Genomic DNA, 23785 nt, shown 5'->3' on the forward strand with positions numbered 1-23785 from the left:
GATCACTATAGAAATACCTGTAAGGAGCAGTTATAAGATGGAATGGCAAGATTCTAAAGTTTCATATTGTTTAGAAGTTATGCTGTTTATTCTTGAGTGCCATCTACTGACAATTTCTGTATTAATGATTTGCTTTCATTGATATGGCTTATTTTAAATGCCCTGTATAACTTCTTTTAGCTTAGATGTTCCTTATTCCTTGAGCATTTTATTTCCCTCTGCAGCCCAGGATACCCTTGACACGATGTTTTCAGTTGTCTTTTGGACTTCACTTTTTCCTTCCACACATCACTAGGCTTCCTGCCTTCCCTGCCTGCTCCTTCTGCCTAGAGGGTAATTTCTGGCCTTCCTACACTCACCCTTCTGGCTTCAAAATGTAGCTGCAATTGTGCTGTCCCCCTTGTGCAAGAGGTTGCCTCCATCAGTTTGTTACAGTACTGCTGAGTTCTTATTACCCCCTTTCATTTCCGTTCTTCCTCTTCTTTCAAGAGCTTTTTCAGCAACTTTCATGCAGTAACCTTGAAAATATTTAATGATCACTGACTCCACTATATTATCTGTTCTAGAGGTATTTTATTTTAGTTATGTGATACTTGAATTAGCATTATTATTACAGTTTTTCATTTTCTATCTGTAAGATTTCCTCCCCCAGCAGTCCAATACATTTTGCAAGGATAAAAATAAATTAAAGGTGAAAAGTTATTGCCAAGGACAAGAGCTCGGGAATTTTAGCCTACAAGGTATCTCTTTCTCCATTGAAAACATAATCTGTATAGATAAAGAAAATGCCAGGTACCTAACTCATTATAAGTAACTGAGAAAATGGGTCAAGAGACTTCTTTCTTATACACTTAGTTTTTGGCTTGGATGCATCTCTGCCAGCTAACCAAAGGAATGAGGAAAATTCTAGTAAAGTCTCCTAGCACACAGCACCAATTTGATTGAGGTTTCTTTGCCCATGCCTCAGACAACTCAGCATGATGGCCAGTGATACCCTGACACACAGCTGCCACTCAATTTCAGGCAGAAAACATCAAGCTGTAGAAGTGTAGGCATTTGTCCACAACACACTTATATTGTGGAACTCCTTCCCAGAGGATTTTGCTGAGGTCAAAACTGTAAGTAGGTTTAAAAAGGATTAGACAGATCCATGGTGGGCAGGTGTGATGTTTGCCATTAAGCATGACAGCCTGGCTCTAACATCTGTTACAGAGAGCTGATGGCTGGAGGGGGCTGCAGCAGGGAATCTGCTGTTCTGGGCTGACCCCAGTTGGTGCTGCCTGTCCCTCCCACAGGCAGTGGCTACAGCAGCCAGGGGATGATTCAAAACAGCTTCAGTCTGGAAAAAGCCTTCGAACTCCCATGAAAATAGCACTTTGTCTTAAATGGTTACTCTCCACTAAGATCCCTGAATCACCGATGATGAAACTGGGATTGCCCCCCTGAACCCGATGCCACAAAAAGCACAGGATTAGGCCTTGCTGGGATTGTTTCAGTAGAGACAGTTTTGCTGAAGTGAAGGCTGAGGAGTATTTCAGTGTTTGTTCCTGGACTTCTAAATCCTTATTCTGCCTTTTGTATAAATGCAGATCCAAACTAATATTTGGCTAACTTAGAAATTATTTTTCAGTAAGACAGCATGTGTCACTTGCATTTCATTTCTTTTATTTTAATGTCTAACAGCCTGTGCTGCAATTCATAATTCAGTCTTTTTCCTCCTTTCTTGAATCAGGCAGCAAAACCTGATCAGTGACAGAGATGATGCTTGTGAAATTGCTGCACAGGGGTTCCTCTCACTGAAGGGCTGACAAGATACCAGCTGAGGAGAAAGCTTAATTGCATGGGTGATCAAAGGAGAGTGTATGAAGACAGGGAGACTGTAAGGGGGTGTGCGTAGGAGTGTGTTTTAATGAGAGATTATAGGGGAACATGTGAGTCTGGCACACACAAAATGACAGAAATGAATGCATGAGCTAGTACAAAATAGCATGCTAACCAAAGGCATCCACAGATCAGCTTCAGCCCCTTCTCAGCCCTTGCCTAAGAGAACAATATTTTATTAGCTGTCATCCCACTAACTATACAAAGAGAAAAAAGTGAAGGTTTGATCTTTGCAACTGGGAAAGGAGGAAGGGGGGGAACCTCATGAGACAACAACATCCAGGCTGAACTGGAAAAGAGAGATCAAAGCAATGAGCTGAAATGAGAAGAAAGGACAGAGGACACTGATATGGTGTACTCCAAGGAATGGGAGGAATTGACGTAAAAAACGGAGAACTTAAAAAGCATTGAAGGCACTTGCCAGCCCTTCCCTGTGCTGTAAAACACTGCACGGCCAGAGGTTTGGTTCATGATGTGTACTGTGTTTTGTTGTATGCTTACTGTCTTCCTTTACACTCAGCTCCATTTACATCACTGGGGGTACTTGAGAGTAAGATGCCTCTTAATATCAAAACAGGTGCCATTGAAATGGCTTGTACACAATCTCGCATCATTTTAGCCCAAATCCATTAAAAACCACATCACAGTTATATTGGCATAAACCTCTGTGCCAGGGTTCTCCAACAAATTTAAACTGCATCAATATAAATCCCATTTCAATTGATTTAAGAGATTCTAGGCAGAAGTGCACTGCATTTGACAAACTGAGGGGAGGACATACCCTTGCTGAAATATTAAAACTTATGCACTCGATCTTTTCATATTCAGCAGTGTGGCTTTTGAACTTTTGCCATTTTGTATTTTACAAGCCCTTACAGAGAGGGAAAATAAGTAACTTTAGAGCAGGCAGGTTAACAGCCTTTCACTTCATCAACTGAACCCGTGTGCAACCACAGATGTCTTAAGCTTCAGTGTTTTATAAAATTCTAAGGACAGAGGAGAAGCATAATGCTTTTTCTACTTACCCTACTCTGAACTCAGGCATATAAGTGGCTGACAACCTTTTTTTGTTGTTGTTGCAAAAGAGATCTAGCCTTTAGTTGATCACACTTTTTTTTTTTGTAAAACTAATGAAAGCTCAGTATCTAAGATGCCACCCACTAGACCAGGGTGCTCAGTGCCCCATCCAACCTGGCCTGGAATCCTTCCAGGGACAGGACATCCACATCTTCTCTGGGCAGCCTGTGCCAGTGCTTTGCCACCCTCACCATAAAGAATTTCCTCTGTATATCTAACCTAAATCCAGATGCCATTTAATCACTCTGAACTCAAGTTCCCCACTACAGTATTTCTTTGGTCCACATGGTCAGTTTAGGGCCAGCTTGAAGCAGTCTATATTTATTGACGTTTATCCAGTATAACACTGGGAGAACAAATGCAGTACTGGTCTTGAATTGATGTGTAACGTTAAAAACAAGATAAAAACTACTGCCCCTCATGTGCTGGCAGTGATAAATTATGCAGTTTTCTCCTTCCAGTCTCTCCCATCTGCAATGGCTACAATAGAACTTTAGTTCAAACACTGTTCTTATTGAGCACTGGAGCTGTCAAGCCAGTCTCAGCTTTTGTGTGAGATTCATGAAAAATAAATTTGACAATTTCTCTAAGTGAAAGACCTCTAACTATGCCTCCAGCCTGGTAGCCATATTACTTACATGCTTTGTGAAATTTGTGTTTCACATCAAGAAGAGTAGATGCTGGAGGTACCTGGAAAAGAAAGCAAAATTCATGCAGATTAGTTTTTCTTTCTTCTTCACTTTGGGATCCTTTCTCCACTTGTCTAATGCAGATATGCTTAAGTTTGTCTGCAAGTTCTTCAGGCTAGAATGAAACAAATCAGAAAATTTGCTTTCACAGGTTGGTATGTTATTAAGGATTGTCCACATTTGATTTACATGTCACCTGGACCACCTCTGCCTGGTCAATGGAAGGGTAAAACCACAAGGGTCAAGAGAGAAAGCTGCTGGCACTGCTTGATGCAATAATTGCCCCCAAGGTCAAACCAGTGGAAAAATTTAAAGGGTTTAGCTTTAGATTGAAGCATGCTGAGGTCCATCTCCTAGAGATATGAAAGGGTTCTCTGGAGAGGCCAGTAGCAAAAGTGGCAGGTTCTGTCCTTTCTGCCTGAAATGAGTTTGCTTCTGTGTGCTTTTGTTCATGTCCACTGAAGCAATTCAGGTGTCACAGTGTTAGAGGGCAGTCTGGAGGCTTTTTTAGGCTCTGTTTTATCGTGTATATTGATTTCTTAATATACTTCATACAAATTGTATGAGAAACACAGCATATACTAGAGCAAAAGACTTGGATTTGCCTTTTGTTTTCCAGGAAAGGCAACAGGACTCTTGAGGAAGTAGCATGTTGAGCTACTTATTAGTGGATTGTGACAATAACCATGCAAAAGTATAGAGAAGAACATGAGAAATTCTCCTAGTAGAGATCAGTCAGAACCTTAACATAAGTTGTTTTGTTGAAAAGATTGAGTTTGGAGAAATACTGATGAAACAAAATAAAATTGCTGACTCCAAAGCAACAAATCAGCACAAAAAGAAAAGTTTACTCTTATGTAATTTGACACCCCATGCAAATGTAAAATATGTGTGCTATCAGTACTTATGAGTAACCCAACTTGCTTCCAGAAATAATATGAACAGGTAGAGAGCTCAATATGGATTTCAATGATCTAAAGATGTAAAATGACACCTGTGCTAAAAGGCAGTAAAGTACAGACCTCTCCCAGCTTTTTTCTTGAGTTTAGCTGAGAACACTCTATTTTCCACAGTTACAGAGGGTTTTACTGGGCATTGGAAAAGTCCTTATTTACAGGCACTGCTGTAAATCACATTCTACTTAAACCCTCACTTGTGTCTATGTTGTGGCTGCTAAGCAATGCCAACTCCACCCAAATCAAGGCCTGGGCTCCTTGAAACCAGGGATCACCTTTTCTCTGTCCCCAAACCTGTGTTGACCCAAACCACATTGAACAGTACTGGGCCAGGCAAGAGGCATTGCCCTGGGAGTCTCTTTTCTTCCTAGCTGCAGCAAACAAAGAAGACATTTTATCTTTCTTAGTTCAAAAATGAAAGAAAATATTTTATCTTTGTTTATTGCACTGAAGCCATTTCATGCAACACCCAATAGAACAGCGCATCTCCCATAGCCTCCATGTGTCTTTTCTTGTCACATGTGCACCCTCTGCGGACTTGAATACCAGAGCTGGGGGGCTTATGTTCTCAAAACCTCTAAAAATGTCTGAAATTGCTTTATCACACTTTGTAATCTCACACCTGTGAGGCCTGGAGCCCAGAATCCATCAGATATAGATGCAAGCACTGTTATGTAGCAAAACCTATTCAGCACACAAGCCTGCAGACCAAAATCTGTCATGTGTCCTAGCACAGGGCAGATGTGCAGGTATTCAGAGCTGGCATTGCCAGCTGAAGGACAGGGATGGTCTTTTCCAATTTGTCAGAAAGACAGTATAAGCCACAGTACTGCAGGGCCTGCATCCCTACAGATCAGCACCTCACTGTGATGGGTTCTGGGACAGAGTAGCTAGGGCCAAACCATGCTCTGGAGAGCTGATCATCTGATTTAGTCAAAGCTGAAAAACTGTAAATCTTAGCACGCTTACAGAGCAGTGCTTGCTCAAAACACAGCCCAGGTCTCCATCTCCAGCTCTCCTGAGTATGTTTTCACTTCAGGGCAGAGCTGCTCTCAATCTGTTCCAAATGTCTAGCCCAGCCCTCGTTAGCAACTCTACCTTTACATCCCTCTCCCTTTTTTCATCCTGAGACAATCAGTGCTTTCTCCCCTCTAAATCCTCCTATGGCAGAGCCTAACTTCAGCTATTTAAAAAGTTGATCTAAGCTCGTGCTTTAGGTCTCTCTGTGGAACCATCCACATGCCTTAGGTGTTTAAAAGTTACAAAGTGCTTCCAGTGTCCTGCTGCAGCCCAGGAGCCGGTGAGTGTGCCCATGGGGTGTGTGATGTGCAGCACCACACACCACTCCCCACCTCCAAAGCCGGCGCCCGCAGTGTACAGCAGCAGCTGGAAGGGCCGTGCTCTGTACACCCCTGAGCAAGGCAGAGCTCATTAGCAGGAGCACTGCTGTGCTTGGCTACATCCAAGCTGCTTCAGGCCAGAGCTGGTTTAAGCCCTGCCAGCCCGGGCCCAGAGATGTCTGGGCTGGTGAGTCGCAGTCTGGCAGCTCTGCGTGGCTCTGCACAGGCTGTGGGGGCCAAGGGAAAGCATGGAGCTCACATCCAGCCAGGAGGGCAGCAGGACACTTGTTTTATGAGCCAGCTGGCTTAGAGGAGGACCCTTCCACTTGAGACAAACTGCACAGATTGTGAGCTGAAAAATAACACAAATACTTTCTCCCTTCAGAATGGGCTGTGACATAGAAGAATCGCAGTGTCCTTTCCCAGGCAGAATAATGAGGCTATAGCCACAAAAGAATGAAATACACTTTTTTATGATCTTGATAATTCTGTGTCCTTTTTTAAAGACCTCATAAAACAACCAGTGAAGTTACAGTTTCTAATATTGATCAGTGAGAAGACGGATGCTGAGACACCAGCTTACTACTAAGGGTGTCCTCTTTGTAGACCATTAGTTATCTTTTGTTCTTTTCATTGTACATCAATACAAGCTGAGGAATTGTCAGGACTGGGAAAGTATCTGCCCTTATTACCCTTTCTGCTAACTGAATAAAACACTCTGGAATATTTCACTGTAATTATTAGTCTTACTCTCATTCTTCTGAATTATTTCTAAAAGTGCTACAACCCTTTCTTTCTTCTATTTCAGCACTTTTCAAATATGTAAAGGCAAAGCAGAGTGAGTGACTACCCTTACTTTGTTTAAAGCAAGACGGATTTCCATTCTTATTTGGTATGTATCTTCTACAGTTGGATGGTCAAACCAGTTTTTTTCCCACAACTTCTTAACTTGTAGTCTAACACCAGATTTAAAATATAGTCAACTTTCTAATAAATGGCTATCATGTGTAAGGTGCCAGACTACTTTTTCTCGAAAAAATGTTATGAATAAATGCATATTTTACAGCTGTGAGTTCCATTCATTACACTTTTCATTCAGAAAAGGATGATTTAAAAATGTCAAATCCTGGTTTTCCTGTACTTTCACAGCCAGAAAACTTTTGCTTTTCCATTTGAGGCAACTTTTCATTTGTAGGAATTCAAGAATTAAAGGACCTTCTGGGTCATCCATACCAGTTCTGTTCTTCCTTTCAACACCAATGCACAAAGCATCACATTTCTTTTTAAGATTTAAAATACCATATTAGTATTTTATGCTATGACTCAAGGAAGAGCACTAAGTGGAAGATATTAAGGGAACTTAATAGTGCCTTTTGTGAGTGCAAGCTAATCAGATAGTTATCCACTTTCCTACCTCTTTTACATTTATAAGTCAAAGAATTATGCCAAATCTGGTGATCTGTATGTAATTGCATCACACAGTTCTTGCACTAAAGAACTATTGTAGGGGTCAGAGGTCAGCAGAATATCAATAAGAATTTGAATAATAGAATTTCAGCAAATAAGTAATCTTTCATTCAACATTTCCCTATGAATATTTTTTTTCTTTGTGACACACCAGTACCACTGCACTGCTGAGTCACCTACTTTATAATAGGCATTTTCCATAATTGCAGAAATTCAGAAATTCTTCCACTCCAGCTGCTCATTAACCACCACCCCATCTTCAGCCAGGGTAAATTTGTTCAAAGGGGTGACATCAGTTTATTGCAGCTGAGGATCTGGCTGCAAAACAGATAACCAGCTAATGGGAAAGCCAGGTAATTTCCAAATTCAGTACTCAACAAATGCTTCATCATTACTGCTTTTCCACCCTGTCCTTGTTTTGGGAGCATGCTGTATTATCAGAAACCAGCAGCATTCCACAGAAAGTTAATTAGAAAAACACCTGTTCTAACAGAGTTCTGTCTTTCATGAATTTGACTTCTAGATTAGACTGGCTCTTTCTTATTGTCAGTTTTCAAAGACAGAATTAAAAATTTGGAACTGTTTTGCTTTAACCTTTCCCCAGTGTGTCCCACACTGCTCTCTTGGTGAACCAGTGTGCTGGTCATGCCCAAAGAGATATAAATAAATGAGCTCACCATGGAAATGACATAGAGGTAACTACATATAGACAAGTGCTGTCAGCAGCTACACAAAGGCTTTATACAGAATGCAGTATTTTACTCAGTAGACTGCAGTGAAGTGGCTCCCAAACAGCTGGCTCTGATCTCAATCTCTCAATCCAGTCTTTCCAGAACCAGGAGATATTTCAAATTATGGCTTGAGCTGAAGTAGTTTCCAGCACACGTACGTAAGTAGAGGGCTGTCTCACTGAGCAGTCTTCCAGATTATTAACTGGTCACATGAACCTTGGCATATGAGATAATCTGACTAATATTTCCAGTGATTATGGGCCAAATTAGCTAAGAATACACGTAGCCACATGCTTGCCGGGTGCAGTCATGTCAATGTACACCAGGCAAGTTTGTCTCTAAAGATGATGAATTGTTTTTGTACTGCTAGCTGGGTATTTATATTAAAAAAAAGAATCCTCTCTCTTTGCAAATAATTGCCTGAAAAAGTGTCAGACACCAAAAAGAGCTTTTTAGCTCTCTGCTAAAGATGAGAGTGGAAGTAAAGAGAATATAATTCATTAGCAGAGAGAAGGTGTGCAGGCCATGCCTCAGTTTACAGAATTCAACATGTACACCAATTTCTGAGCAAATCTGACTGGAATTGGTCCTCTGACCTTTTATTAAGGACGATTGAGTACGGTTACTGTTCACCTCAGCACCTGAATAGCAGAACCTGTCAGGAAACCTCTGTCACAACACTTTTCTACCAGGGAAATGGAGCTGTTCTGGCAAAACCCTGGATGTGTAAATTTGTGTTGACTTCAAATTTTAAAAATGGAATAAAATTTTTTCTTAAAAATCTGCTTCTGGCACATGCTAGAAATTCATTTTGTTATTTTCATTACTTTTTATCCCTCATCTGTATGAAACTGTCATTACTTTTGCATTATTTTATGACACATCTATCATGATGGTGCAAAATAATATAACACATGGCTCTCGTGTCATTGAAAACAACTCAATAGGAAATAATATGCAAATAAATGCACTATTAAGTTGTAAAATAAATTGAACTTGAAATATTTATTGTGTCATAACAGATTGAAATATTTCAGAATTAATTTGTAATGCAATCTTTCCCAAATTCTACCTCATCAAAAATTCATTTTTTTTCCCACTGTTGCTTTCAAAGACAGCAACATTTGGGATATTCACCTAAAAACAAATTATGTGACAAAAAAGAAAGTAATATAAAAGAAAAATAATAACAGAAACTTTAAAATAAATATTATAATGTTTTATTATAAATATATATAACAATGTTTTCTTTAATAAAATATAAATAATATATTTTTAGAATAATAAAGAAAAATTCTGACCTGTACTTCTCAGGAAAAAAGTGAGGCTTGGGGTGGGGTTTATGTTTTTGTTTGGATTTTGATTTCCAGTTCTAGCACAGATAAAGCATATGGCTTAGCTGTGGAGCCTCTGAATTTGTCTTCCCTTTTCTATTAAATGGCTGTACAGATTTTTGTTTGCTTTTTTATATCTACACAGACTGCTAAAATTTAAAATCACGAGGTGCACCAAAGAAACTCAACCAATATTTAGCACAAGATGGTCACAATCTATTTGGGGGACTGCATGAAGTAAAAAAAAAAAAGCCAAAAGATCCAGCAATTCAAAAGAAAATTCGCAGAAGAATTTATTTTGTCGAAACAAGTGGCTCTATGAGTAGCAGGGCTAATAAAGCAGGTCCATGGAGGGAAGCTGGAAGCTGAGAAGCAGCAGATAGGAATGGGAAATGAGGGTGATATATGAGAACAACCAGGCAGCATCAGGTCTGTTAGAAATCCAAGTGCTATTCATTATTCAATACCAAGTGCAGTGAGGAGACACTTGCTGTACTTCTGGTAGAGATTCTCTGACTGCCACAGTTTCGTCTTTTGAAGCACAAGAAACGTGGCTGTTAAGAAAGAAAATCTTGCATTTTTAGGACCTTTTTAAAATCCAGAATTGCTTAAACATAGGCAGATATAATAACAGCATTAACATATACTGCTGGGTATTTATAGATCCATGACTACATGGCTCAGGTGTTTTGTGAAGAATCACACGTCTGACTTCAGAAAGAACCTGAAGCATGTTCTGATGGAGCAATAAATCACATGCAGGAGTATTTTAATGCTACAATAATGCCTATATGAGATGCCATTATGCACCTGACTTTCCATCATGGGCTGTGCTGTTAGCTATTAGACTAATAAAACATCTACTGCTCCCTGTGGTCTGGTATTGCTCCAGTACATTCATAATTTGCAATAATCTGTGAATTATCTTTGATGCAATAAGGCAAACGTGTGGCTGGGGTAAAATGTCATAACTTTGGTGGGCAAGAGGACATTTTCACACTGGCTGGGAATCTGTATCTGTTGAGAATTTTTGGCAATATTCACTGTTCTGGTAACATAGCTGCCTTTTAGTGCTGGCCAGAATGGCTTATGTTCAGGAAGAGTTGGAGCACCACCAGTGTATCACAAATTCACTCTCTTGTTTTTGCTGAACTTTGTATGAAACTTAATTTTTTTTTTAATATTTATTATATTTGTTTCTTTATTCTTTCCCCAGGCTTAGGCTTTTTTTATCTAAAATAAGAGATGCATAAAACCTGTCATTTAAAGGCACTTCTAAGCTTTGATTAGTATCAGCTGAAGCATTAGTCATCTGTTGCAGCTTCTGTAATTCTTTAAATTATCCCTTTACAAATGCTAAATGCCCTAAAGGTACCAGTTTCTCCCCTCCCCAGTCTCTCTCTTCTAGAAAAATCAAAGGCCATTTCTCCAGGTATTCCATTTAAAAAGCCATCTCGCAGCAAGCAAGAAGTTATATGTACAGTTGCCTCTTTTCATCTGAAACCATCTGTAGCTATATTGACATTAAAATTATGTGAATTTCTAGCAGAGCAGGAAGAAATAAGTGTCATGCATTGCTACAACAGAATTTGAATATGTTTACCTACTTTACCAAGTATAAGTAATAACTGGGGAAGAAAATACTACTGTCATCACTTCCAGCACTGGAGGCTAGGTATAAGATTCAATTCTTACAGGCAAGAAAACACACAGATTTTATAAATGTATTTTTTTTGCTGTGCCCCCAGCAGGGACCAGATCCCCATTGTGCTGGATGCTGTGAAAATGTACAGTAAAAGACACCACCAAATCCTCCTTACAAAAGGAAATTTAAAAAGAGGACTTCTTACAGCAATCAGACTAAATTCAGCCATTTTTCTGTCGGAACTGCTGCTATGTGGGACTCAGCATATCCATGTCTTACTATAGTAAGCCCCCTAGTTTGACACAGCTGGTTATTCAGCCCCTTTGGGCATCTCTGGCATCAGAGGTGGCACATCTTCAATGACCGATTGCCTGAATGAGAAAAATGATGATAAAAATCCTCTGCGTGAAATGAGGCCGCTGTGGATGGTCACAGGTTCTGCTCATTCTCCACAAAGAAGAATATATAGTCCTCTGAAGTGAAATATTAGAAGTGAAAGATTTAAGGGGGGGTGGGGGAGGGGGAATACCTAAAATGGCCATGAAGGTATTAATCTCTTTCCTGGGAAAGGACTTCTTTACTTTGTTTCCCTAGAATGAGGCTAATGGGGAGAATCTGACATTAGAGGCGATGTTCTGGTACTGCAAAGAGTTCCTTTGCAGAGTTTCATTGCCTACTTTAATGACTGCATTTGCTCACCTAAAATGAATGTGGTATGTCTAACCTTCAAGCCATGATGTGAGAAGTTATTTTTATTTGCTAGAGCTGACTGTGCAAGAGACAGTGATGACTGCTCTCCTTGGTTGTTCACTTTCTGTGAGAGAGGAGCAACCCACAGGCAAGGGGAAGAGATTTCTGATACCAGAGACAGCATTTCTGCATGCAAATGGCTTTGCTGACATGCCAGTGTAAATTCATTGTATTATTAAGTCATCGCATGCAGGTACAAAGACACTTTGTTGATTTAGGTGATTTTCAAACCAAAAAATGCTTATGAACTCGTTCGGAGAAGGACAGGCCTTTCAGAGCAATCAGAATAAGCCCTAATTCATCTTTGGCAAAAGATGTAGTGATATACACACTGTAATATTTCTCTGCAAGAAATGTTGTGTATGTAGAAGTGACTGGGTTGATGCACAGATATGTGCCTATGCAAGGGCCTTTTAATTCACTAAAAATGACAATATTCACATGACATTCATTGTAGGCATTGCACAGCATGCCTACACTCACAAACACACAGGTAAATGTTCCTACAGGGTGTATTGTCAACTAAAAACATTTATCTATCACTAACTGGGTTTTACAAAGAGATTTCAGTGGCAGAGGGCATGAGGTGGGACATGGAGAGCTGGTTTAATGAACAGTAGGAAAGTAGCCTCCATTATCTTTGCAACACATCAAGAAAAGAGGCTCTTCCTGCACATCTGAGGGACCAAGCTCTCTTCTGCAGGCCTTAGGAAGTGTTCTGAAAAGGAGGATCACTGCATAGGAGCCAAAACCTGAGTTTCCACCTCTGTTTACAGCTTAACTTGCAAAAACATACAGCACAAAACTACTGAGCTCCGAGGCTTTTGATGGGAAAAAGCTTTCTCTGCTGGTTCCCCCAGAGGTGATTTATTCTGTAAAAACTGTATTGTGTAACACTTTCTGCCTTAAAAGCAACTCATGAAAAGTTAATTACATTGCACCATTTGTGGGAAAATACATTTTACTACAAGTTAATATGAAGAAAAAAATATTATACAATGAGTGCTATAAAAGAAACAGTTATGAGTTGCTTTAACAGCATTTATAAATCAAATCACTGCACATCGATAACTTTGAAACCAACCTACATCAGGCTTTTGGAACTATGTATGAGTAAAACAGTTTTTGAGTAGCTATGTATTTTTCATAAGTTGTGGGTGGCAAAAAAAAAAAGTGGGTTATTTGTTAAAAAATACAAAAAGGAATTGTTTTCTTTCATTTATAAGACTTGTTTTTTGTGTGTTCTGCTGTTTTCTGTGGCTTTTTGGAAGTAATACAGAAGCCAAAATCCTTAGACATTTTGTGATGCTTTTTAATTGAAAATATTTGTTACAAGAAATCACTAATTACATGCTTTCCTCTTTACACAGAGATAGCAATTTCATCCATACAAATTAATAAATTGCAAGGAAAAAAGGGACTTTTGATCATCTAGGCTCACCTGCTGTTTTACACTGGCCAAAGAAGAGATTCCTTCCTTGCTAAATACTTCTTTCACTCGCTGAGCAAGAAACCAGTATGATTCATGTTTTAACTACTTATTATTCAACTATTTATTAATCTGAGAATATCTTCACATAAATGCAGTATTGATGTGCATATTCAAGAGGTGAAGATTGGCCCACAAGACACTAAACTGTTATTTACCATCTCTTAACTGTCAAAATATGGGCCAAATTGCTTGGTTAATTTTCCTAATTGTGGCTTTCAGGCACCAGCTCTTGTAAGGCCTTTGCCTGCCTGGGTAAGAACCTTCCTGCTCAGAAACATCCTCTCCTGGGCCTGCCTCCCTGGGGAGCAGGGAAAGAAGGAAGGAAAACCCAGGATGCTGTCCTGCACACTGACCCAGACACCTGGACTCTTGTCCTGTCATGGGCAGTGTGTGGAGCCGGAGGTTGCTCGTACACCTCCTCACAACTTCAGTGCCTAGTCCCTAGGCACCTCCTCTGAGCATTTATGTGCTGCTTTTAAGGGCAGTTGTAGCCTAAGTTTAAATTAACTTTCCCCACTTGGAGACTTCCCCTAGTTTGGGGACATTTTGTAGAATAACTGGGGGGAAAAAAAAAAATAAAGTGAGGCAAGTTTGTGATTCCTCCATTCCCTCCCCATCCCCCAAAATTAGAAGCCTCTTCTCCATGGCTTATCACCTTGGAATTAATTTCTGTACCAAGAGCAAATCCGGGGAAAAAGATCTCACACTGCTACTATTCCTCTTCTAAATTCTTTAAGTAACTCACTGCAAAAGCTCATGTGTGCCAAACTACTTGCATAATGTCATATCCATAGCAGAGAAAGTCCCCAGAGCAGGTTGACAATATTAAATAAAAGAAATGATACTCCCATAAAGAATTTCATGTTCACAGCGTGCATGTGCAAAATAAGCTCCAGTGTTGCTGACTCATGTGAATTTTACTTCAAGTTTTGCAAGATTAGGTAATTTTCTTCAAGATCCAACTCCTGCAGGACATGACTATGGGACCAAAATGTCTGGGATTTTTCTCTCCTCCTGCTTTCTTTCAGTATTTTTTTCTGCCTTTCCTGGTTGTAGAAAAGCCTGCAATATGATGTGAATGTGTCTTAAAAGTTTAAAAAGCAGACAAATACATATTTATTCTGTTCCTTGAAGTTAAAGACAATCAAGAACTTATAATAACCACTGATCCTTCCCAAAAGTATAAGATAGGTAAGAAAACCAAAGGAAGTAATGTTATTTTCCTTTTTCAGATGGAGAATTAACTCAGAGAATTAATTGTGCTGGATTCAAAACCTTGCATTGATGCCAACTGGTTTCTCAAGCTCACACAGCTAAACAGACCTTTTCTAAATCCCTGACCCTGCATTGAGGACAGGAAATAATTTCTTGCTAAATACCAGAACTAGTTAAATGTGCCATAATTTTGCAGACTTTACAGAGCTCCCACTAATCTGAATGGGATTCAGAAGCACATGCAAGAGCCTCCTAGGAAATCAACCTCTGGAAGCAGCTCCTGGTGTTTAACCACAGAGCATTAAGCACTGAATTACTCTGCTTGAGTTTCTGTTGGGTGGAGAAAGAAAGGGTTCTTCTCTCTGCCATTACAATACAGTTTGGCCCTTTAGATTTATCTGAGAATATTACAAATGCATTGCTAAATCATAATATTCTGAACCACTAGTAATGTGCAATAAGAATCTAAATACATACATTTTAAAATCTATGGTTCCCACTCTCTCCTATTCTGACAAGCAATAATTACATGCAAACCCAAGAAATTAAGTTAATCATAACTGTCTTACAAACAGAAAACAGGCATTAGAAGTGTCATGTTGGCCCTGTATCAGTTATATTTAATTAAACAGAAAGTTATGCAGAATCCAGTACAACAGACTCTTGTTTGCTCTAAAAACCAACTTAAATTAAGGTCACCAATAATAACAAGTGTTCATGGAAGCAAGCAACTCAACTTCTGTACTTTCAGGGTTGACTTAGGAGGGGATTATCACAGCAAATAAAGGGACTTAAACAGCCAGGTGAATGAGCATACAGAAACCAAATTCTTTAGGCTGTCTCAGAAATCTCAGCCTTATACTATACCTGCACCAACCCCTTAGTACTGTGCCAAAAATATTTTTATAAAAGTCCATGCTGCTGGCTATGTAAATTGAACATATATTCCTGTTTCTGAGCAGAGGCTTCCTGCTGTTATTGCTACCCTCTGTGTATTTTACCTCTGAATAAAGAGTACTTAGCAATCACCACTCATGTCTCTCTTTTCACCTCTACAGGGACAGAGTCCATGGTTTGGAGGAGGTGTAGAAAATCTTCAAGGTCAGAAGAACTCAGAATAAAGATTAAAACACAGGTCTGGTATCATCCCAGCAGCATGCAGCACAGAAAGATTCCTGAAATGTGGCTCTTTGCCTAATGCTGTTTCTGTATTATGTTTCTTTTAATGACACTATAAGAAAGCTCAAGATAAGAAACAGACATAGTCTTTCTTTTGATCAAAACCTAATTCTAAATGTATGTAGATAAACTAACGGTGTAAATAACACTCAATAAAGTGATGTGAACGCTATCATCAAAATTGTTATTAATAGTTATCTTATTTGTTTGACCATTTTGGACACGTTTCCTCTTTGGCTACATTAAAAAAAATAGCAAAATATATTTTGCCCCATTAGGAATGAACAAATGAGTCATTTCCCATTTAATTAGGCACACAAGTTGCAAAAACACCCTTTAATTTACCAAGAACACTGGAAATCTGGTAGTATTCCACCCTGCATATTTCAAAGGCATTAAATTAAACATTTGAAGCAAACTTATCTACCTGTTCCAGCTCTTGCCAATGAGAATAAGGGGATTTCTTTTTTCTAGAAAACAGTAAGTCCCAAAACTCCACTAAGTTACTGAAAAATTCCACAGGCTAAATAGATTAGGATTCCCATTTTCATGGCAGGCAAGAGACCAACTCTTTCACTGAGAGACAATGAATCACAAAAATTGTGATGAAAATATTTATGAAGCATTTTTTAGCTGTTATTTATGGGTTCGTAAACTTCCTTCCTACCCAGTCCTCTCATCCTACTTATGCAATTTGGCTGTAGTTTATATTGTTTTACTCACATTATTCAAACAAAAAAAAAAATCCAAACAAAAACTCGGAACTCAAAAACTTAGCTCTTTTAGCTAAGACCCTTTGTTTAAAACTAATTTTTTTTTAAATTGCCAGTTCCAATCTAATAAGCAGGGCACAGCAGAGTACATTTAGATACCAGCAAGTACTCCTAGCATTGCAGAGATGGTAAGCTTTACAAACGTATTAAAACTGAGAATCCATTCTGAACTAAACGTTTAAGTATCGTGCTCTGAAACAGACACTGCAATCTAAGTGTCAAGAGTCAGCCTAAGGACATAACTTTGAATCCACAGAGCAGCCAGGAGGTCTACAACAAACCAGTGCAGGATTATTTGTAAAAATCCTGAAGAAGCACAGCCCAGGGTTGTGACTAACAAGGAATTCTTAGTGTCTCCCAGAGAAAGGAATGAAAGTAGTGCTACAGAATAAGACCACGACACACTGAAAACAGAGTCCCTGAACTGGCACCGTGTGAACCAGGCACAGCCCCAGCGTGCTGGGATAATACACTCACCTTGTCCACAATGCAGATCTGCTTTTTGCTTTGCACATCAACAATTTCTACTTCAAAGTACGTGATTTTTGAATGTTTGAGCGCTGGCGATGGTTTGATCCGACCAGCAGAGAGCACCCGCTGAGATAAGCTGAAAAAAGAGCGGGAGTCATTGTGAGACATGGACAGAGCTCCTCCATCGGCTGCGAGATCCCTCCTGTGCTCTGGAGTGCTGGGATTCTGCCTCTTGAGCATGGTGTGACCCAGCAGCAGCGATCGTCATATCAACAGGGGACAGTTCCAGGGGAAAATGTTTCCTCTCTGCCTCAGTTAAATACAGTCACAGACTAACAAGACACAAAAGGTCAAGTGGCATTCCATTTTAAGTGTACTGTCTTATTTAGCAGGAGTGAAAACAATGGCTCTGTTAATCCATGTCTATATTTAATCTGCTATCATGATGTGCTGCATTGGTGCTGCTGCTTCCTTATTTTCTTTTTTTCATTTTATTTTAACCAGCATTTGAAACAAGACATGCAGAGATTCCCTACTAGCAGATAACAGATCCTGAAGTTCCCAAGCCCCAGAGAGGCAACCAGAAATGAATGTAGTAAATTCCACTGTTACCTACTGAGACAGGTGTTTAAAATCTCCACATACACACACATGAAGAGATATAGATGTCATCTATTCTAGAATCATCATCATAATCAGATGTCATCTGTTTTAGAAATATCTACTAACAAAATACCATGAGTTCATCAGCAAAATTTAGGGGATGCTTGCCCATATCTGCTTGGGTTTAGCACTATGGATTTTCTGGTATTTAATGGGAAAGAGCTTTCCTTACAGTTCTGCCAGGGAAAATCAACTGAAGGAAAGGCAGTTATAACCTTAAAGGCATTCATTCAGGGCTTGGATCATTTCACTATTTTCTTATTCTTTCCTGGCAATTTTTACAATGTGAGTCTGCAACAAAACCAAAGCAGCTTTAATGGTAAAAATAAAGACTACACAAAACAACAAATTTTCTCTGAAGCAGCTTCCCCAAGCCTTGTTTAAACTTCAGTTTTCCATGTATGACTTTTTAACTTTAATTTAATAGAACTAGCAACACTCTTCCATCCTGAAATTCTCCTTTAATTTCCCTGGGCTGCCCAGGATTACAGTGTTAGAAGGGCACCATGAGTTTCTGGAGACAGCTCTTTCCACAGAATAAATTCTGAATCCATTTCTCCATGGTAAAATCTCAGGAAAATGACAATCACTATTGCAAAAATCATATGGGTTTGTTGCTCTGATGAAATTAAGTGGGAAAAAGCTTCCACGAGGTAAAAGTCACCACACAACTAATACCCTCTCTGGAATGCAGGGGGGAGGAACAGAACGGGTCTCTTTTCTTTGATTCTGCTATAACTTACAGAAAATTTAGCGGTCACTACATCCTATCTAGAGACACATGGCAAGAACCTCTATGAAATAACAGAGAAAATAATTAGTAAGTTACTCCAAGAATTAAAATGAGAGTGAGGGGGACCCCCAAAGGAAGGCAATTTCCACACTAGTTGCTGTTAAAGGAATAATCCATGCTGTAGCAAGTTGTGTACGTGCTCAAGTTCTGGAAAATCAAGCCCGCATACATGAAAAGTCCTGCTTATAAACACAAGGCAAAGACATAGGAAAAGAAAACAGTGAAATTAACAGAGGCTGAACTTGTGGACAGGTCTGAGCTCAGTGTTAACCGGACTGGGTATTTGAAATAAGAAAACTATTTCAGTATGAAGAGACAGTTAAATTTATTTATGGTTCTTCAGCCAGTGGTTCTGACTAAAGAGTCTAACCCAAACTCATAGCTAAGATGCTTTATGCCCACATGACATGACACATTTTGGAGTAGCTTAGACTGAGAGAAAAGTCCCCACTGCTTGCTGATGCAGTCACGCAGCCTTTGAATGCCTTTACTGGATTTGTTAATGGAAAGCCCTGACTGAGGGAATGCAGATGTAAAACAATATTGATCGTCTACTACAAAAAACAGGATTAAATTTTGACTACACTGAAATCAGTTAGTGTCTTGCCATTGGTGCAGAACAAGTCAGCATCTAAAGAAAAAAATAGTTTGACTTTAACAAGATTATATCGTATCAAAGAAGTTCACCTGTGTCTGAGTTTAAATGAAATGGGTTCAAGGAAACATCACCTTGGTGGAGTCAATATAGCAAGCAGAAATTTTGGTATAAGCTAGTCACAACAGGGAGAATTATTGTCTTACTCTAAGGGGCTTGCTAAAAACAGCCACTTAAAGACCCCAGAACACACAGGTCCTAAAATCCAAGTGTGAGAGACACTTATTTGAACAGGCTACTATAAAGAAACTGTACAAACTGCTGTACAAGAGATGAGACAAACTGATATAATATCCCCTTTTAGCTGTAAGTTTATATGAATCAGTGAGCTGTAATAGCATATATTAATAAATTTCTAAATTTATTTCAATTCAAAAGCCATAAAGAAGAATATTGATCATCAAGGCTAATTTCTGTGTATATAAAGGAAGTGCTGTTACAGTCATCACTGCGGGTATATTTATAACACTTAAAAGGATAACATCTGAGCTGCTGCTGTGAAAAAAAAGCTTTTGATTTACTGCAGGCATTTAAAAGATCAGAATTTTATTACTGACCAATGAACACTTGAATATCTGAACCAATTCCAGGAAAATGCTTACAAAAATACACTCCCATTTTTTCAATCCAAGTTGATCATTTGCAATTTCAATATTTTGGTGAACAACAATCTTTACAGACCCAAACACTTTGCTGACATAAATTAGGAGAGATTCCCCAAAAGGTGGCTAGCGCTTTCCTCCCTCTATTTTATTACGGATTTAGGATTAGACTGCAGCAAACATAATGCTTGCATATAAGGTGGATGAGAGCTACTCTACCAAAAATAATCAGGGATAGAGTTACCACTGATAACCCAAGCTCTAAAAGGGAGGTGAATAAAAGCTGTGATGATTTTGCCATTATTGTAACAAGTGCTGCACTTTCCTGAAATGGCATCGATGGGTTTGGATGTTCCAGCTCGATGTGAAGTTATCCAGCCCATTCTGTGTGGAAGTGCACATAGAAGGGAAACATTAATTACTGGACAGAAGGCACATATTTCCTTTCAATGCAGTTATTGTACCTCATCTCAGTCCTCAGCACTGGGAATGTGGAGTCCCACCATATGGGGACAAGCGATTGGTCCCATGGTGAGATTTATTGATCCACATTACACAGATAAAAGTGCTGTCCCCAGAGCTGTGGCAGGGCTAGCAGCCAGCAGCCACCCAGCCCCTGACCTCAGCTTCACTCTGGGACTCTGAGAGGAGTCAAAGAGCACTCAGCAAGAATTAAATCATCTCTGACAGCTTCAACTCGCACTGAAGTTCAGGCCATATAAGGGGCCGATATTTTTGAGGGGCTGCAAGAATGGGCATCACTCTTCTCAAAGAGTGGCTCTGCCTCCTCTCCTCACTTGGCACTCAGCTCACATGAGCTGTTTTGGAGACAGCCAGGCACTTGGTTAAGCCATCCTTCCAAAGGGCACTTTTTCCAGGAGGCAGGGAATGCCTGCCCCCAAAATCACAGAGCCTGGCCATCATCTCTGGTTAATAGAACTGCTGGCATTTTCAGAAAAAAAGTAACACCTGAAAAGGATTTTTTGCACCCTTCTAATCAATATCTGGAAACAAGCATCAGCCTGAGCTGGTTGTGACAAACTGTAACAATGCCCTGGTCAGGGGCTAAGACAGCATTCAATTTCTGCTTATGATACTAATCACCTGTGAGGTGTTAGGGGACTGCTGGCTTTCCTGCTTTTCCCTTCCTATTCCACATGCCTTCCCTGTGAGAGGCTCTCTTGCACTGTGCATTTTGCAGATAGCCTGGCACAAAGGGATTTTAGAAGATCTCAGCTGGGGCCTTAAGGCACTTCTGAAGTTCCTTTTCATCTCTGGTTATGTTTTGAACTCCTCCTTCCCCAGAGGACTGGTCATCTTTCAGCCTGCAGAATGTCAGCTGTTAAGTCAGCAGCAGAGGGTCACCTCTCTCAATCCAGATGCTTGTCAGCAGCCCCTCATACGACACTTTTTTATCCCACACACTTTGAATGCTTGATGGAACCAGGGTTACTCCTTTCCCACAGGCTTTGCCCCCAAGACACAGAACTCCAGAGCCCAAAGCGTGCAAGGTTCAGAACCACAGGTCAAGCAATCTAAAACAAAGCAGATTGCCAAGGTCACACTTACCTTAGTGTCCCATTTATGGATATTCTGCCATTTGTCTTGCTGGGGAGGGAGATCTGAACCAGTGTGTTCACATGGCCCTTGGCCTCACACCTTGTTTAGCTGCTGTGCAGCCCTTGCATCTGGTATTGTGCCTGATCTAACCAGCACCGTTCACATCTCCCTCTCTCAATCTTGGATTTCATAGTTTCAGGGCCAGGCAGGAATGTAGCTGTTCTTCCAGTGTCTTTTTATTGAGCCATCCAAGGAAGGATTTAAGAACCTGATCTAATTTACTCAATTTGGAAGAACACTAACCATAATTTGTGTGTCTGGCTCCTGGCTTCATCTGGCAGAGAGTTTAGGAATAGGTTTACCAGATTATTTGGGGGGGTACTGCATTCAAATATTTTGTTTGATTCTGCTATCCATAACAATTAAATAACAACTAGAATGTATTTATGAATCATTGCAGAAATTTAAGCATGAGCCTGGCTGCTAGGGGAAAAAAACCAACAAAAACCACCCTGCATGAACCTCTGGCATCTTTGCCTGCACACGCCTACCTTCGGAGACAGAAAATCAATTTAAAACATTCTATCAACATGCATGCACACAAAAATGCCACTTAGAAGCAGCTCCACAGCATTACTACTAAAACTACTCAGGTCATTTCCTTTTCTCTCTTGAAGCTAAGTCGCTTAACAAATAAGTAATGGACAAGAGAAAGGCACAGAAGGAGAGTGTCCTGACTCTAACACTAAACAATCCAAAAGATATTTTAAATAATGCTGAAGTCAGGAATAAACCTCAGCAGCTAGGGGACAGGATGAAAGTGACATACACCCATGTTTCTCCTCTTCAGCTACACTGGCAGGGCTCCTCAGCAGAGATTGACAACCTTTCTGCCCCTGTGAACTGTGCAATGGAAACATTACATGGCCAAAAGCCACAAGCCTCAGGCCACATCCTTCAGAGGCAGTGAGAAGGGAGAGTCAAAGGAGCAGCTTGCAAGCAGGGCCCTGGGATCTCCAGTGCCCACCTTAACCCTGCAGGAGCTTTTACCACTGACCAGAGCAAGGATGTTTTGTCAGCTGTTTAAAATCCCACTGTAGTAGCCTGGCTTTATCCTTCTGGGCTTTCAAAACTGCAAATATTGACTTTAAACTTTGGGGTGTGGGTGGTGCCAATTAGAAGCAAATTCACAGTGCAAATCAAATCTAAAGCCAGTGTTTGTTTTATCCCCCACAGACATCTATGAGAGACACAAGGGAAATAAGCAAAGTTGAAATACAGGCACAGTAATTCCATCTGCAAGCAGTACACAGTGAAACCTCCACCCCCAGCCCCTGTAGCACACAAACACACACCTACTTCTCTCCCAAAATAAGTACAGCCTGATACAGAACTCAAATCTGATGATTGGTGGGGTATATTGTAACAGGCAGCTGCTGGATGTAATGTGGAAGAAGCCCAAGAAGATGCTCCTGGTGGTGAAGAGACCCAAATGAATCTTCAAAGGTGACCAGTCTTTTAAGGTTACTGACAATAAATAGCATATTTACAGCTGTGAAGTTTCAGTTCTTGTTTACACAAAAACAGCAGAAATTGTGCTATTCCATTTTTGAGGCATGTGATAGTCTTCTCCCCTATGCATCTGGAAATATGTGGCTATGTGAAATGCTATGTGAAAAGTCTTTTTTTTCCCCCAACATATATTTTGTCATTCTCTTTCACTCAGGTAAATGTGTAGACCTTTTAAACATACAGGAACATCTGATAGCTTGACTCGAAAAAGTCTAAGGAAAAAGATTTATTTTTTCATGTCAAAACAAAGTCTACGATTTTTAAGCTAGTCTTGGCATTTTGCAGAGAGGGAGATCAACACTCTACGTGTTTAAGTCCTTGCACAGACAATATGCTTTGTACCCCACTGTTTCTTTGAGGCAAAGATTAGAAAGCAATATTAGAAATCAGACAAAGAAATGTGTTCCAAACTTGTCCAAGAACTACTTTTAAGGAAAACTCCACTGACCTTTACCTGCAGAATTTCCCCTACAGCATTACACTCATCCTTTAGCATGTCCTCAAGCAGCTTTTACCTCTCAGTGGCAATAAGTGCTTCCATACATTTGCCTTAAATGTAGTGTGACTCCCCTTACTGCATCATCAATTCTGCCCAATAAAATGGCACCTCAATTAACAGAGGTTAGAAACGGGCTTACAAATGTCTGCCTTTATTTCAGCTTTCCACACCAGGCTTTGTGCACTCTCATGTGCCACTGCTAACCTGGGGAAAGCCACTGGGATGAGCTCCCTGTCAGTCTCAGCCCTGCAGCAAAGCTATCAAACAAGGCAGCATCTAGGTGGATGAGACTCCTCAAAGCATGGGCAGACAGCAAGTTTCCAAGTATTTCATTGTGCCTTTATGTCATCGTGTCACTTCACAGTGTAAAGAGAAAGGGCTGAGCAGATTAATGAAGGACAGGTGCTGATACCCTGTACTTTGCAGCAGTGCAGCTTACCC

The 23785-nt window shown here is 40.0% G+C and overlaps 1 protein-coding gene across 7 annotated transcripts in view; it reads right to left on the reverse strand.

Annotated features, from left to right (window-relative positions):
* The window catches only part of TECRL (trans-2,3-enoyl-CoA reductase like), a 59924-nt gene extending 42632 nt beyond the window's left edge, over nucleotides 1–17292 (reverse strand). For all 7 annotated transcript variants that reach the window (XR_011150525.1, XM_069013015.1, XM_069013017.1 and 4 more), the window contains exons 1-2: nucleotides 17007–17292; nucleotides 3597–3648 (exon numbers count right to left, since the gene is read on the reverse strand). Coding sequence is in view for 6 of the 7 variants with exons in the window: in XM_069013015.1 (XP_068869116.1) it covers nucleotides 3597–3648; nucleotides 17007–17240 (286 nt within the window). In the remaining variant the exon portion in view is untranslated. The remainder of the gene's footprint in view (nucleotides 1–3596; nucleotides 3649–17006) is intronic.
* Nucleotides 17293–23785: the final 6493 nt, after the last annotated feature.

This window comes from Aphelocoma coerulescens, chromosome 4 (genome assembly GCF_041296385.1).
Source record: "Aphelocoma coerulescens isolate FSJ_1873_10779 chromosome 4, UR_Acoe_1.0, whole genome shotgun sequence".
Taxonomy (NCBI): Eukaryota; Metazoa; Chordata; class Aves; order Passeriformes; family Corvidae; genus Aphelocoma; species Aphelocoma coerulescens.